The following is a 14,227-nucleotide window of genomic DNA, read 5'->3' as shown; positions in this document are numbered from 1 at the left end:
TGGGATTTGTTAGTAAGACAAAATGCAGTAACCCCCCCCCCCAGCAACAATAGACCCTCCCCAAGCAAACTAGATCTCACAGCAACCAGCATTATTAGACCCCTCTTTCAACAATAGATCCCTCCCAGCAACAATAGGAAATCCCCACGCAAACTAGATCTCACAGCAACCAACATCAATAGACCCAGGAACATAAGACCCCTCCCTCAACAGTAGATCCCTCCCAGCAACAATTGACCCCATGCAACAAAATACCCCACAGCAACAATAGACCCCCACCAGCAACAATAAATCTCCCAACAGCCAGCAGTAAAATAGATCCCCTGCAGCCAGAAACAATAGACCACCCAGCAAAAATAGGCCCTCTAGCAACACTAGATCTCACAGCAGCCTACATCAATAGACCCCCCCCCCCAGCAGCCAAATCCCTGCCGGCATCAATTGACCCCATGCAACAAAATACCCCCCACCAGCAATAGATCCACCGCAGCAACAATAGACCCCTGCCAGCAATAATAGATCACTCAGCAGCCAGCAGAAAAATAGATCTTCTGCAGCCAGAAACAATATACTTCCCCAGCAACAATTAATCCCCTAGCAACAACAGACCCCTGCATGAAACACTGGATGTAACAGCAGCCAACATTAATAGACCATCCAGCAGCTAGCAACAAAAGGCCCCTCCCCCAATGGTATATCCCCCTAGCAACAATTGACCACACTGCAACAGAATAACTCCTAGCCACAATAGATCAATGCCAGCAACCACAGACCCCCATCAGCAACAATAGATCTCACGGCAGCCAGCAGTAACATAGATCCCCTGCAGACTGTAACCTTACACTTCCCTAAGTGTCAGAACAGCACTGGTCCTTAAGTGGTTTTAAAGAAGTGTTATGGAATGCTTTTCATATTCATTATTATTTTATTATAACAGCAACAATAGATCTTCCAAACAGCAACAATAGATCTCCCAGCAACTAGCAGTAAAGCAGATCCTCTGCAGCTAACAATAGACCCCCTAGCAACAATAGTTCCCTGCAAGCAACACAAAATCTCACAGCTGGCAACACCAATAGACCATCCAGCAGCTAGCAACAATAGACCCCTCCCTCAATAATAGATCCCTCCCAGCAACAACTGACCACACTGCAACAAAATAACCCCTAGCAACAATAGACCCCGGCCAGCGACAATAGATCTCCCAGCAGCCAGCAGTAAAATAGATCCCCTGCAGCTGGTAACCTTAGACCTCCCAAAACATCAGAATAGGTCTGGTCTGATAGGTGGTCCTAGCAAACAAATCACCAGCTTGCTAATATGAAAAATTAACTCCGGAAGCTCCAGCTGTCTTTTGAGCGCTGCTGTGTGTCCCTCCCGTGTTCTTATTCAGCTCCCTGCTTCGCTTCGCTCTGTCTCCCTCTCTGCATGGGGCAAGGTAGGAAAGGGCACAGCTGCTGGGGGGGGGGGAGGCTGTGTAATATGCAGGGTGTGTGTGTAGGGGGCTGTGTAATATGCAGGGGGGGCTGTGTAATATGCGGGGGGGGGGGCTGTGTAATATGCAGGGGGCTGTATAATATGCAGGGGGGCTGTGCAATATGCAGGGGGCTGTGTAATATGCAGGGGGGGCTATGTAATATGTAGGGGGGCTGTGTGATGTGCAGGGGGGTCTGTGTAATATGCAGGAGGGCTGTGTAATATGCAGGGGGGGCTGTGTAATATGCAGGGGGGCTGTGTAATATGCAGGGGGCTGTGTAATATGCAGGGGGGGCTATGTTATATGTAGGGGTGCTGTGTGATATGTAGGGGGGTCTGTGTAATATGCAGGAGGGCTGTGTAAAATGCAGGGGCGCTGTGTAATATGCAAGGAGGGCTGTGTAATGTAAAGGGGGTCCAGATATAATATATATATATATATATAATTATATAATTAATATAAATGTTCTGTTATTAATGTTTAAAAGTAAATGTTATTCAACATTTTCCAATATTTTTAAGTGGGCTGATATGAATTTAGGGCAAAAGTAACAATCTCTCTATAAACATTGTTTTTAAAGGAACTTGGGTTTAAGTACACTTACATGCTGCATATGAATAAATGAGATACGGATCTCCTGTGTCCGCCCCCAGACGTATGTGACAAAAGTGCGCTCTTACCGCAACGCATGTAAGTGTTGGCTATAGAAAACTATGCATAATATTTTTTAGATAGATGTAAATATAATTTTTTCATATATTGCTTGTTACATGAAGCTGACACTAATATCTGTTTAAGATTAGCAGAATACGATATACCTGGTGTTGGTCCTAAGGAAACAGTTTGCGAAACGCGTCGACCAGCAAAGGACACACACACACCTTGATTATTGGTTTGATCTAATAGAGGTGTCTGCATTAGAGTCTCCAAAAGAACACTGTCATCACATTTGAATGAACTACTGCCTTTTTATGTTTTGACGCCTTGGCGCCTTTTTCAATGATGTATAATAAAATTTGATACTTTAAAAAAAAACCTGTCTCATGTGAGTGCCAATAACCACTTTCGGACCGGCCGCCGCAGTTTTACGTCGGTAATTTGATGTTAAATACCAGTATTATGGCAGCAGAAAGCTGCCATAACCCCGGTTTTTCTATACACGCCCGGCAGTCCCCTTTCACGTAAAAGTGGTTCCAGCGGCAGATTCGCCGCGGGATCACTTTTATGGGTGGTGGATGAGGTGCCCCCCCCCCCCCCCTCCCAGTCATTTTCATCGCTTACCGGAGCCGTCGGTAGCAGGGAAATCGATTGGGTCCGTCCATGTCCCAGGCAGGAAGTCCAGTGGGGCTAAGATGGCCCCAACTCAACTCTATGGCCTTGGTGGACCAGAGCGACGTTATATGTCGCTTCCTCCCAATGGCCTTAGAGGGCCCATTTTTTCTCATGCTAAAAAAACATGACTTTTTTTTTTTGCTTTTAAGTGTAAATGTGAGGTGTGAGGTCTTTTTGACCCCAGATCTCACATTAAAGAGGTCCTGTCATGCTTATTTCTATTACAAGGGATGTTTACATTCCTTGTAATAGAAATAAAAGTAATCAAAAACGTAAAGCTCCCCGTCCCTTCGAGCTCATGAGCCGAAGCAAACGCATACGCAAGTTGCGCCCACATGTGTAAACGGTGTTCAAACCACACATGTGAGGTATCGCCACGATCGTTAGAGCGAGATTAATAATTCTAGTACTAGACTTCGTCTGTAACTCTAAACTGGTAACCTGTAGAAATTTTTAAAGCGTCGCCTCTGGAGATTTTTAAGTACCAATGTTTGTCGCCATTCTACAAGCCTGCGCAATTTTGAAGCATGACATGTTGAGTTTCAATGTACTCAGCCTATCATTATCTTTCACATTATAGAAAAAAATTGGGCTAACTTTACTGTTTTCTTATTTTTTAATTAAAAAAAAGTGTATCTTTTACATAAAAATTGAGTTTGTAAGACCACTGTGCAAATACGGTGTGACGTAAAGCATTGCAACAATCTCCATTTTATTCTCTAGGGTCTCTGAAAAAATATATATATATAATGTTTGGGGGTTCTAAGTAATTTTCTAGCAAAAAATACAGATTTTAACTTGTAAACAACAAATGTCAGAACTAGGCCTGGTCCTTGAGTAGTTAAAGTGAGGTAAACCAGTACTGTTATTATGTTAGGATTATTATTATCTTCATTTATTAGCAGGTGAATGTGGCCCTCCATGCATTCACATACATTGAATCCGGCATTTAAGTGCAAAAAGGTTGCTGACCCCTGGGTTAAACTGAATCTTCTCTTTCCAATAAATTCTCATAAACTTTCTTTGTTGGATTCTCCGTTATCTCCCATACTGGGTAACCCCAGATTCACTCCTGGTCTTCGGGCGGGGACCTTTGGCTCGTTGCTTTAGTCGGGATTCTATCAAGCCTCTCATTTTGTAACATCAGGGACCTGGCCATCATTACAGTCCCTGATGGATCCGAATGGACTCTTCCGTCTCGACATCTGGAGAGCCTGGCAATTACACCACTTTTTACAGGCTCTCCATGCTCCTGACAATGTTTGTCGCGACTTGACCCCCTCTTGAGAGGTATTGCTCTGAGAGTGGTGCCCTTCCGCATGCCCTTTCCACCCTGTATGCTCTTTTGATCACCCCCCCCCCAATTATTATGATCTTCCATACTTGCCAATATAGGAATGGGACTTGGGTAGATCATTCTCAAAAACGCAACGCACCAATATCACCCGATTCGCCTTGAAATCTTCTATCAGCACAAAAGTGCAAGAAACCAATTTTAGGATCCTTTCCCGATGGTATCGCACACCAGCACTACTCCATAAACTTTTTCCATCCACGTCTGCACTGTGTTGGCGATGTTTAGAGGAACCTGGGACTTTGCTACATATTTTTTGGTCCTGTACCGGGTTTCTGGAAAGAGGTCCATAGGATTATCCAAAAATTCACTGACCACAGAGTCCCTGAGGATCCAGCACTGTTCCTATTGCACGCTTCCATGATTTGTGCTAGGGCCTATAAAAAAATGTATTCTCAGACACCTTCTGAACGCGGCTAAGTCCTGCATACCTCTCAACCTCCAACAATTTGCATGTGGTTAATGAAGGTTTTTAGAGGAACCTGGCACCAGTGGCGGCTGGTGCTCCATGGTCCGCACCATACACCTCCCCGGACCACACCAGGCCGCACACCCCTGAACCACAGCATGACAGTACAGGACCCCCCCAGCATGACAGTACAGGACCCCCCCAGCATGACAGTACAGGACCCCCGGCTCACTCACCCATCTACAGCAGCAGGCGACAGCGACGGCTTCTTTCCTGTCTTCTGCGTCTCCTCCCTCCTCCTCCATGCCCAATGGCATGGCTTCTCCTTTCGGCCAATTGGGAAACAGGTCTCAGGCCCTGCTTCCTGATTGGCCAGGAGGAGGATCCATGTGACAATAGCGAATTTCATTTGCTATTGTCACACAACTGGGTGGGCCCCATTGAAGTCTATGCTTCCGGCGCCCCGCATGTAGATTAGGGGGCCGGATGCATGGATGGGGGGGCAGCGCCCCTGCGCCCCCAATGCACCAGCCGCCACTGACTGGGACTTTGCTACACATTTTTTGGTCCTGTACCAAGTTGGGGGGGGTTTATGGAAAGAGGTCTGTAAGATTATCCAAAAATGTTATGACCACAGAGTCCCTGAGGATCCAGCGTTCTTCCTATTGCACGCTTCCACGATCCCTGCTAGGGTCTATAAAAAATCTATTCTCAGACACCTTCGGAACACAGCTAAGTCCTGCATACCCCTCACCTGGAAACAGACGCAACCTCTGACAATTGGCATGTGGTTAAGAAAGGTGTTTAGAGGAAGCTGGGACTTTGCTACACATTTTTTGATCCTGTACCAAGTTGGGGGGTTTCTGGAAAGAGGTCCGTACGATTATCCAAAAATTTACTGACCACAGAGTCCCTGAAGATCAAGCGTTCTTCCTTTGCACGCTTCCGAGATCCCTGCTAGGGCCTATAAAAAGTCTATTCTCAGACACCTCCTGAACATGGCTAAGTCCGGCATACCCCTCACCTGGAAACAGACGCAACCTATTGGCATGTGGTTAAGGAAGGTGGAGGAACTGAATAAAAAGAAGGATCTAATTCTGACCACTCGGCAGACATGAGAGGCTTACACACACACCTGGACACTTTGGAACATTTTTATCTGCTTTGAGGAAGGGAAGGCCCCCTATCGAGTGATGAAACTGCTACCTTTTTTGCAGCGGTTTGATCTCCCTGGTGCTAAGCTTTTCGGCCCTCTCCAACTCGCTCATCTCACATCCCCCCTCTTCCTTTTTTTTTCTTCCCTTTCTCCCCCTCTCCCTCCTTTTCCCACTTCCTCTATCCCCTTTCTGCTTTTCCTCTATGTAGCACCGCCCCCTTGAGGACTGCTGGATTGTTCACCTTGGGATCCCCCTGGGTTACCGATAGCAACTGCAGCATGCACAATTTAAACTCTTTACTCTTTGGCTCAGTCAATGAACAGTCTAGGGGATGTAGTTGTATTTGTGGTTTTGATTAAATTAGGGATTGGAGAAGGGAAGAGTGGGATATTCCAACTTGAACTATTCACAGTAGATGAGGACTCCTGTCTGTAGAAGCAGTCAGGCTGCAGATTCACCTTGCCACTAGATGAATCTAGGATTTAGTCTCTATGTAGATGGCTTGTTAGGATTAATTATCTTCAGGATACACACCTAGTACCCCCTTTCACTCCACCTGCTGACACCCGTCCTCTGACTATCCTAGACTGGGGTGGCCCCCCTCAGGTCAGGCCCCTAGACACGATACCCTGTACTCATGATACTGTTTTTTAAGGGTCTCCAGTGTCTCTACCCCTTCAGTCAGCTCTCATGGACCTATGGGTTCAGCTCCTTCCTTCTGGTCCCCAGACCGACCTCCTGTGACCATGTGCCACTGCTACAGAGGAGGAGCCAGCCGCCAGCCTCCCTCCGGTACTCTGCTCACTAGCCAAAGACCCCACAACACATGTGCTCCTGGTTTTTATACCACACCCCACAATGCACTGAGACAGCCAGTCTGTGCCAATCATTGGGGCTGTATCAAAGCCTGTGTACCCATTGGTCATATTTCCTCTACTGTCCAATATGCCTCCCTATTGGACCAGCATGAAACACTCCCTAGACCAGATGAATCACACACTGAGCACCATGAGCAGACCTAACTCACAGATTCTGCTCTCTGGTAGGCAGAAAGCAATATAGATTTTCCCTGCTGCTCCTCTGGTAGGCAGACAGAGCCAAAAGCTATACTCTCTCACTAGCACCTACCTAGGAGGGTGCTACATCTACTTTGTATATAGGCCCTCTAGAAACATTTACAATTGAAAATTGTTTCACTACATTATTGTTCCATAAAGTTCCATGTTGAAAGTCGTTCATGTTGGAGAATATCTCACGGAGTTATACTACAACACACTAGCTGGTTGGCTTCCTTATCCTTCCAATTTAACATGATATAGTTATGATTGTATCTTATTACCACTGGAACCTTTATGTTACTGTTTATGTTTGTAACTCATCTTGCTGTGCAATAAAACTTAAATACTGTATATACTCAAGTATAAGCCGACCCGAATATAAGCCGAGGCACCTAATTTTACCACCAAAAACTGGGAAAACGTATTGACTCGAATATAAGCATAGGGGGGGGGGGGGGAAATGCAGCAGCTACTGGACCCAACTGAACCATTACGAGACCCAAAACAGGGGCTACGGGCATGGTGCAGGGGCTGCGGACATGGTACAGGAGATGCAGGGCTATGGGCATGGTACAGGAGATGGTACAGGCATGGCACAGGAGATGGTTGAGGCATGGTACAGGAGATGGTTCAGGCATGGCACAGGAGATGGTTTAGGCATGGCACAGGAGATGGTACAGGCATGGCATAGGGGATGGATCAGGCATGGTACAGGAGATGGTTCAGGCATGGTACAGGAGATGGTTTAGGCATGGTACAGGAGACGGTTTAGGCATGGATGGTACATGCATGGCACAGGCAATGGAACAGGCATGGCACAGGGGATGGTACAGGCATGGTACAGGAGATGGTTTAGGCATGGCACAGGGGATGGTACAGGCATGGCACAGGGGATGGTACAGGCATGGCACAGGGGATGGTTCAGGCATGGTACAGGAGATGGTTCAGGCATGGCACAGGGGATGGTACAGGCATGGCACAGGAGATGGTACAGGCATGGCACAGAGGGTGCAGGCATGGTACAGGAGATGCAGTGCTGCGGGCATGGTACAGGTGAATCTCCTGTACCATGCCCCCAGCACTGCATCTCCTGAGGAGATGCAGGGGCTGCGGAGGAGTCTCACTTACCTCTCCGCCTTACATTTAAAAATGGTGCCGCCCGGGCGCCAACACGTCACTGCGCATGCGCCGTCTGCCCGGGAATAGCCGAACCTGTACAGGCGTTCCCGTGCAGCGATGGCGCATGCGCACTGACCGGGGAAAAGTTAAGTGAGACTGTGACTCAAGTCTAAGCCGAGGGGGGCTTTTTCAGCATAAACAAACATGCTGAAAAAGTCAGCTTACGGTATGCAAAAAAATTCTCATAAACTTTATTCTCCACCAAATCTATCGTGCATCTCAAACAGGAACCCATATGAGATCAGAAGGTGGAGGACGATGATCAGCACAGCGCCGGGAAAACGGAATACACTGCCTACCTCTACACCTGGATGTATTTGGTGTAGGTGGAAAGGTAAGTACTCAAGATGGTTGGCCACAAATTTTATACTCACAGGAGAATAAGACAATGACTCATTCCTACTTACTCTTTTCCTCTCTTCCAGGAATTTCTTTGTGTTGCTGCTGTTCAGTTCCCTCACTCGCCTACAGAGGATCAAAGGAATATGAACTCAGTTAAAAGGTAAAGGACAAAAATATATACATTACGGCTGTGATTGTGTATGGAGATACTCATACCTATCATAATACTATTAGTAATATAGACTGGTAAGTACTGTACATTGTAAATTGCAGAAACCCAATGTTACACATTAGCTTACAGCTGGCCTTAACCACTTTAAGACCGAAAGGATTTGCCCCCTTAATGACCATTCCCTATTTTGCGATTCGGCACTGCGTTATTTTAACGGATAATTGCGCGGTCGTGCGACGCTGTACCCAAATAAAATTGATGTCTTTTTTTCCCCCACAAATAGAGCTTTCTTTTGATGGTATTTAATCACCTGTGCGATTTTTATTTTTTGCGCTATAAACAAAAAAAGCGACAATTTTGAAAACAAAAAAACAATATTTTTCACATTCTGCTATATAAAGCCCCGGAAACACGTACCGATCGTCGGCCGAACGATCGGCCGCCTTTTGTCCGCAGGCTGTCTTGTCTGTTGAAAAGTGCAAAAGACTGCACACGAATTTTGTCGGCCAACAACAGCCGACTGCAGAAGTGATGTCATGTGATGGTTAACTTTCCTTGTCTTTTTTCTTTTCTGAGCATGCTCAGTCTTGCAAATCTGCTGTCTGTCGGCCGAAATCTGTACTGACTGGCGAACAATCGGCCGTTCTGGTGTCGGCATACAAAAATTTTAATGCTTGCACGACAGATTCTGTTCGGCCGAAAGTGCGCTGTCGGCTGTCGGAAGCATCATACTAACAAGCCGAAAATCGGCCGATCGGTCGTCGGCCGAATCTTTTCGGCCCACAATCTGCACGTGTGTACGGGCCTTAACATTCTCAAAAAAAAAATAAATAAATAAAAATCAAAATTTTTTAACATTTTAGGCCAGTTGGTATTCTGCTACATATTTTTGGTAAAACAAATCGAAATAAGAGTATTTTGATTGGTTTGCACAAAAGTTATCGCGTTTACTAACTACGGGAAATATTTATGTCCTTTTTATTGTTTTTTATTTTTTACTAGTAATGGCGGCGATCTGAGATATTTTGCAGGACTGTGACATTGCGGTGGACAGATCGGACTCCTAACTGACATTTTTGACACTTTTGGGGGTACCAGTGACATTACTACAGTAATCAGTGCTATAAATATGCACGGTTACTGTAATAATGACACTAGCAGGGAAGGTGTTAACCCTATGGGTGATCAAGGGGTTAAATGTGAGCCTAGGGGAGTGATTCTAACTGTGGCGGAGGGGGCGTGGTTTGTGAAATGACCACAGAGACATGTGATCCTATATAGAAGAATCTATTCTGATCATTTCAGGGAGAAGAACAGTCAGCTGTGTTTACAACAGCCGACCGTCCTTCTCTCTCAGCGGGGAGCGATGGCGGGTGTCAGGCGGCAATCGGAGCCACCTGACCCATGCATCGGCTTCCCCGCTGCCGACTTGGGGCAGGAGTGTGCCGCTAGCGGCGCACGTTCGCCCCCTAGCTGCCACCAAGCAATCACGGCACCTGGACCCACTTATCGGCTTCCCCTGTGGAGAATGGGCCCGCTAGTGGTCCCACAAAGTGACGTACAGTTACGTCGTTTCGCGGGACAGAGCCGACCTGCCGCAGTAGCCTCGGGCGGTCGTTAAGAGGTTAAGCAAAAGATAAAAAAAAAAATGTTTTTTTTTTTTTATCTTTTGTTTTTATAGGTAAAAGAGAGATTTGGGATCTTTTTGAGGGACAGTGTACATATAAAAAATAAAATAAATAGAAAAAAAAAAATGAAAATGCCCCCATTTGTCCGTGCTCGTGCGCAAAAGCAAACGCATACGTAAACGGTTTTGACAGCACACATGTGTGGTATTACTGCGAAGTTGGAGCAAGAGGGATAAATCTAATGCTAGACCTCCCCTGTAACCTGTTAAAAAGTCAAAAGCGTTGCCTATGGAGATTTTGAAGGACCGTAGTTTGTCGCCATTCCACGAGCGTGTGCAATTTTAAAGCATGACATGCTAGGTATCTATGTACTCAGCGTAACATCATCTTTCACAGTGGTTGCTGGTCATATGGGGCGCAGGGGCGCCGCCCCCATATCCATGTGTCCGGCCCCCTAATCTACATGCAGGGCGCCGGAGGCATGGAGTTCAATGGGGCTTTTTTTTTTTTTCTTTTTTTTTTAGCCACGTGATTAGAGCCAGAGGCTCTCAAAGGGTAAAAACAAAGGGTGGGCTCAGGGCGCAGAGCAGTGCGCCCCAAGCCCACCCAGTTGTGTGCCTGGTCTGTTGAGTCTCAATTTCAGCTGCAACATTCAGATGGTGGGGTCAGAATTTGGCGCATGGATCCATCCTGCCTTGTATCAATGGTTCAGGCTGGTGGTGGTGGTGTAATGGTGTGGAGGATATTTTCTTGGCACACTTTGGGCCCCTTAGTACCAATTGAGTATCGTTAAAAGGCCACAGCCTACCTGAGTATTGTTGCTGACCATGTCCATCCTTTTATGAATACAGCAGGGGCATAACTACAGGGGTTGCAGTTGCAACCGGGCTTCATGCTCAAGGGGGCCTGTGCGGCTCCCCTGTACACCTGGATAGAAGGGGGGGGGGCTGCATGTAGAGAAATCGCTGTCCTCCTTTTTCCTCCTGTAGTTGCAGGAAGAAAATGGAGGAGATTGATTCCTCTGTATGCTGCCCCCGCCACTCCTCCTATCCAGTTCACTTGTGTTCTGTTGTCTCCGGGCCCCTGTGTGCTCCCCTGGTCCCCCTCCCCTAATGTGCTGCCCCCCCCCCCCCCACTGTGCTCCCTCCCCTCTCCTGTCGGCTGCTGCAGGGGATGTGTCACAATAGAGAACCAGGAAGGGGTCGGTAAATATGTAATTTACCAGCTCCTTCCTTTTCTGAATGGACAGAGTCATAGTCAGGGACATTGTAAAAAAAATAAAATAAAATGATAAAAAATAATACAATAAAAATATCAAAAAAATTTAAACTACTGACACCAGTGGGTGAAATTCCAGGATCACAAAGGTCACACTTGCGACCGGGCCCTGGCATTCCACCACCATGGGGAGGCCCCAAGATGGCAGGAAGGGGGCCCACTGCAGAACTTGTGAAAGAGTCCCACTGTGGGACCAAAATAAAGGGCCCTGCAATGAGATTAAAGGGACCCAGGATCAGTGGGAAGAGCCCCAGGCTCGAAGGGAAGGGCCCCGGCCAGGGGTCCCGGGGGCCCTTCATGGTTTCTTGCACCAGGGCCCTGAAGGTTCTAGTTACGCCTCTGGACTACAGTGTACCCATCTTCTGATGGCTCCTTCCAGCAGGATAATGCTCCATGTCACAAAGCTCCAATCATCTCACCACTGGTTTCTTCAACATGACAATGAGGTCACTGTCCTCCAATGGCCTCCACACTCACCACATCTCATCCAATAGAGCACCTTTGGGATGTGGTGGAAGGGGAGATTGGCATCATGGATGTGCAGCCAACAAATCTGCAGCAACTGTGTGATGTTATCATGTCACTATGGAGTAAAATCTCTGAGGAATGTTTCCAACACCTTGTTGAATTTATACCACGAAGAATGAAGGCAAAAGGGGGTCCAACCCGGTACTATCAAGGTGTACCTAATAAAGTGGCCGGCGGGTGTATATTGTCAATGCTTCTCTTTTCAGCCCTAAACCCAGTAAATAAAGCAACCATACAATAAACACTCCATACATTCCTTTATGGGTACTTTAGATGTGTTTTTTGCTGTAATAGCTCAGATTGCAGGAAAACGTTGCTCTATTCTGCCGCGCACCTCGAGAACATCACAAATAATGGATTTACAATTGAAGTAAATATTGTACTGAAAATGTGGCTGCATGGGGCAAACAATGATCCCTCTGTAGCGATAGATCCTAATGTATTATTTGTGGCATCTTCAATGACTGGCCGGATCTGACATCTTCCACGGCGTATTTCAAGCATTTCAATAAAAGCACTTACCTTTCACGCTCTGCCTTATTCTTGATGGATTTATCCTGGCTTATGGCTTTGCTGTTCTCCATTGAAATTTTGGCCTGGTTTGCCCTCATCTCCTTGCTTTCTCTGTAAATAGATACAAATATAAAATGAATCATAATGTAACAAAGGTAAAACCCGAAGAATAGCAATTCTTAATAGTAAATAATTTCCAGAGCAGGGGGTTTATGGCCGGTGCTGCAACACAGCGGAAGATAATAACCATCTGACATTTTTTGGCCCTGGATGGACATGGCTGCCCTCCGTCGTTGGACCACATGGTCAACAGCAGGGCCGGGACAAGGGGTGGGCAGGAGGGACAGTGAACAAGCACGGTCAATGCCGTCTTAAGAGCCTTATAGTCCCCCCGGGCAATGCAGTGCACTAGGGCCCTGCCTACACAATCACCCACGAGAATAAAAATGCAAATTATCGATAAGGCGATATTTATTGGTAGATCTATGTCGGTTGCGTGCGGGAAGCTAGGGGGTGAGCGTGTGTCGCCGGCGGCGAGCTCCCGCCCCCACTCGGCAAAGGGGAGGCCGATCCGTGGGTAAGGCGGCTCCAATTGCCGCCTGACACTTGCGATCTTCCCCGCTGAGAGAAAAGGATGGTCAGCTGTTGTAAACACAGCTGACCGTTCTTCTCTCTGGAATGATCATAGAGCCCCTGTGACCCTTCTATATAGGATCACAGGTCTTTATGGTAATTTCAGAAGCCCCGCCCCATACAGTTAGAATCACTCCCCTAGGCTCACACTTAACTCCTTGATCACCCGATGCACGGGTCAGGAGGCTTCCGATTGCCGCCTGACACCCGTGATCGCTCCCCGCTGAGAGAGAAGAGCGGTCGGCTGTTGTAAACACAGGGCCATATACATAGGGCCTGGTCATTGAGCAGCCAAATCCTCCGAGGCTAAAGTGGTTAAAGTGATAACACAGCTGACCGTCCTTCTCCCTGAAATGATCACTTCTATATAGGATCACAGGTCTCTATTGTCATTTCAAAAGCCCCGCCCCATACAGTTAGAATCACTCCCCTAGGCTCACATTTAACCCCTTAATCACCCACAGGGTTAAACCCTTCCCTGCCAGTGTCATTATTACAGTAACAGTGCATATTTTTTAGCACTGATTACTGTAGTAATGTCACTGGTCCCCCCAAAAGTGTCAAAAACGTCAGTTAGGGGTCCAATCTGTCCGTCGCAAGGTCGCAGACCCGCAAAAAAGAATCGCAGATCGCCGCCATTACTAGTAAAAAAAAACAATAAAAATGACATAAATCTTTCCCGTAGTTGGCAGAAGCGATAACTTTTCAAAAAGTTATTGCGATTTTTTTTTACCAAAAATGTGAATGTCCTATAGCAGAATGTGAAAAATATTGTTTTTTTTAAAAAAAAATTGTTGCTTTTTTTTTGTTTATAACGCAAAAAATAGAAATCGCACAGGTGATCAAATACCACCAAAAGAAAGCTCTATTTGTGGGAAAAAAAGAACATCAATTTTATTTGGGTACAGCTTTGCACGAGCGCGCAATTGTGCATTAAAATAAGGCAGTGCTGAATCTCAAAATATGGCCTGGTCATTAAAGGGGAAGAGAGTAAGAGAGTAAGAGAGTAAGAGAGAGATCTCTCAGAGTTCCAGGACATTGATCAGCAGTCTGGACTCTTCCATCGTCCAGATCCCCTGAGCAGAGTGCTTGCGGAGGACGCCTCCCCAGCCGGACAGGCTGGCATCCATTGTGACCACTGCCCAATACAAGAGGAGGAAGGATTTT

General features: G+C 46.6%; 1 protein-coding gene across 7 annotated transcripts in view; it reads right to left on the bottom strand.

Moving 5' to 3' along the window:
- The window catches only part of PLCB4 (phospholipase C beta 4), a 608,938-nt gene that overhangs the window by 17,356 nt on the left and 577,355 nt on the right, over positions 1 to 14,227 (bottom strand). For all 7 annotated transcript variants that reach the window (XM_082250179.1, XM_082250184.1, XM_082250183.1 and 4 more), the window contains 2 exons: positions 12,437 to 12,538; positions 8,374 to 8,431 (listed from right to left, as the gene is read on the bottom strand). In XM_082250179.1, the coding sequence (XP_082106305.1) occupies positions 8,374 to 8,431; positions 12,437 to 12,538 (160 nt within the window). The remainder of the gene's footprint in view (positions 1 to 8,373; positions 8,432 to 12,436; positions 12,539 to 14,227) is intronic.

The sequence above is a fragment of the Pelophylax lessonae genome (genome assembly GCF_965119305.1).
Source record: "Pelophylax lessonae genome assembly, chromosome: 3".
In the NCBI taxonomy this organism is placed as follows: Eukaryota; Metazoa; Chordata; class Amphibia; order Anura; family Ranidae; genus Pelophylax; species Pelophylax lessonae.
The sequence above is the reverse complement of the archived record's forward strand: the minus strand, read 5'-3'. Positions and strand labels throughout refer to the sequence as shown.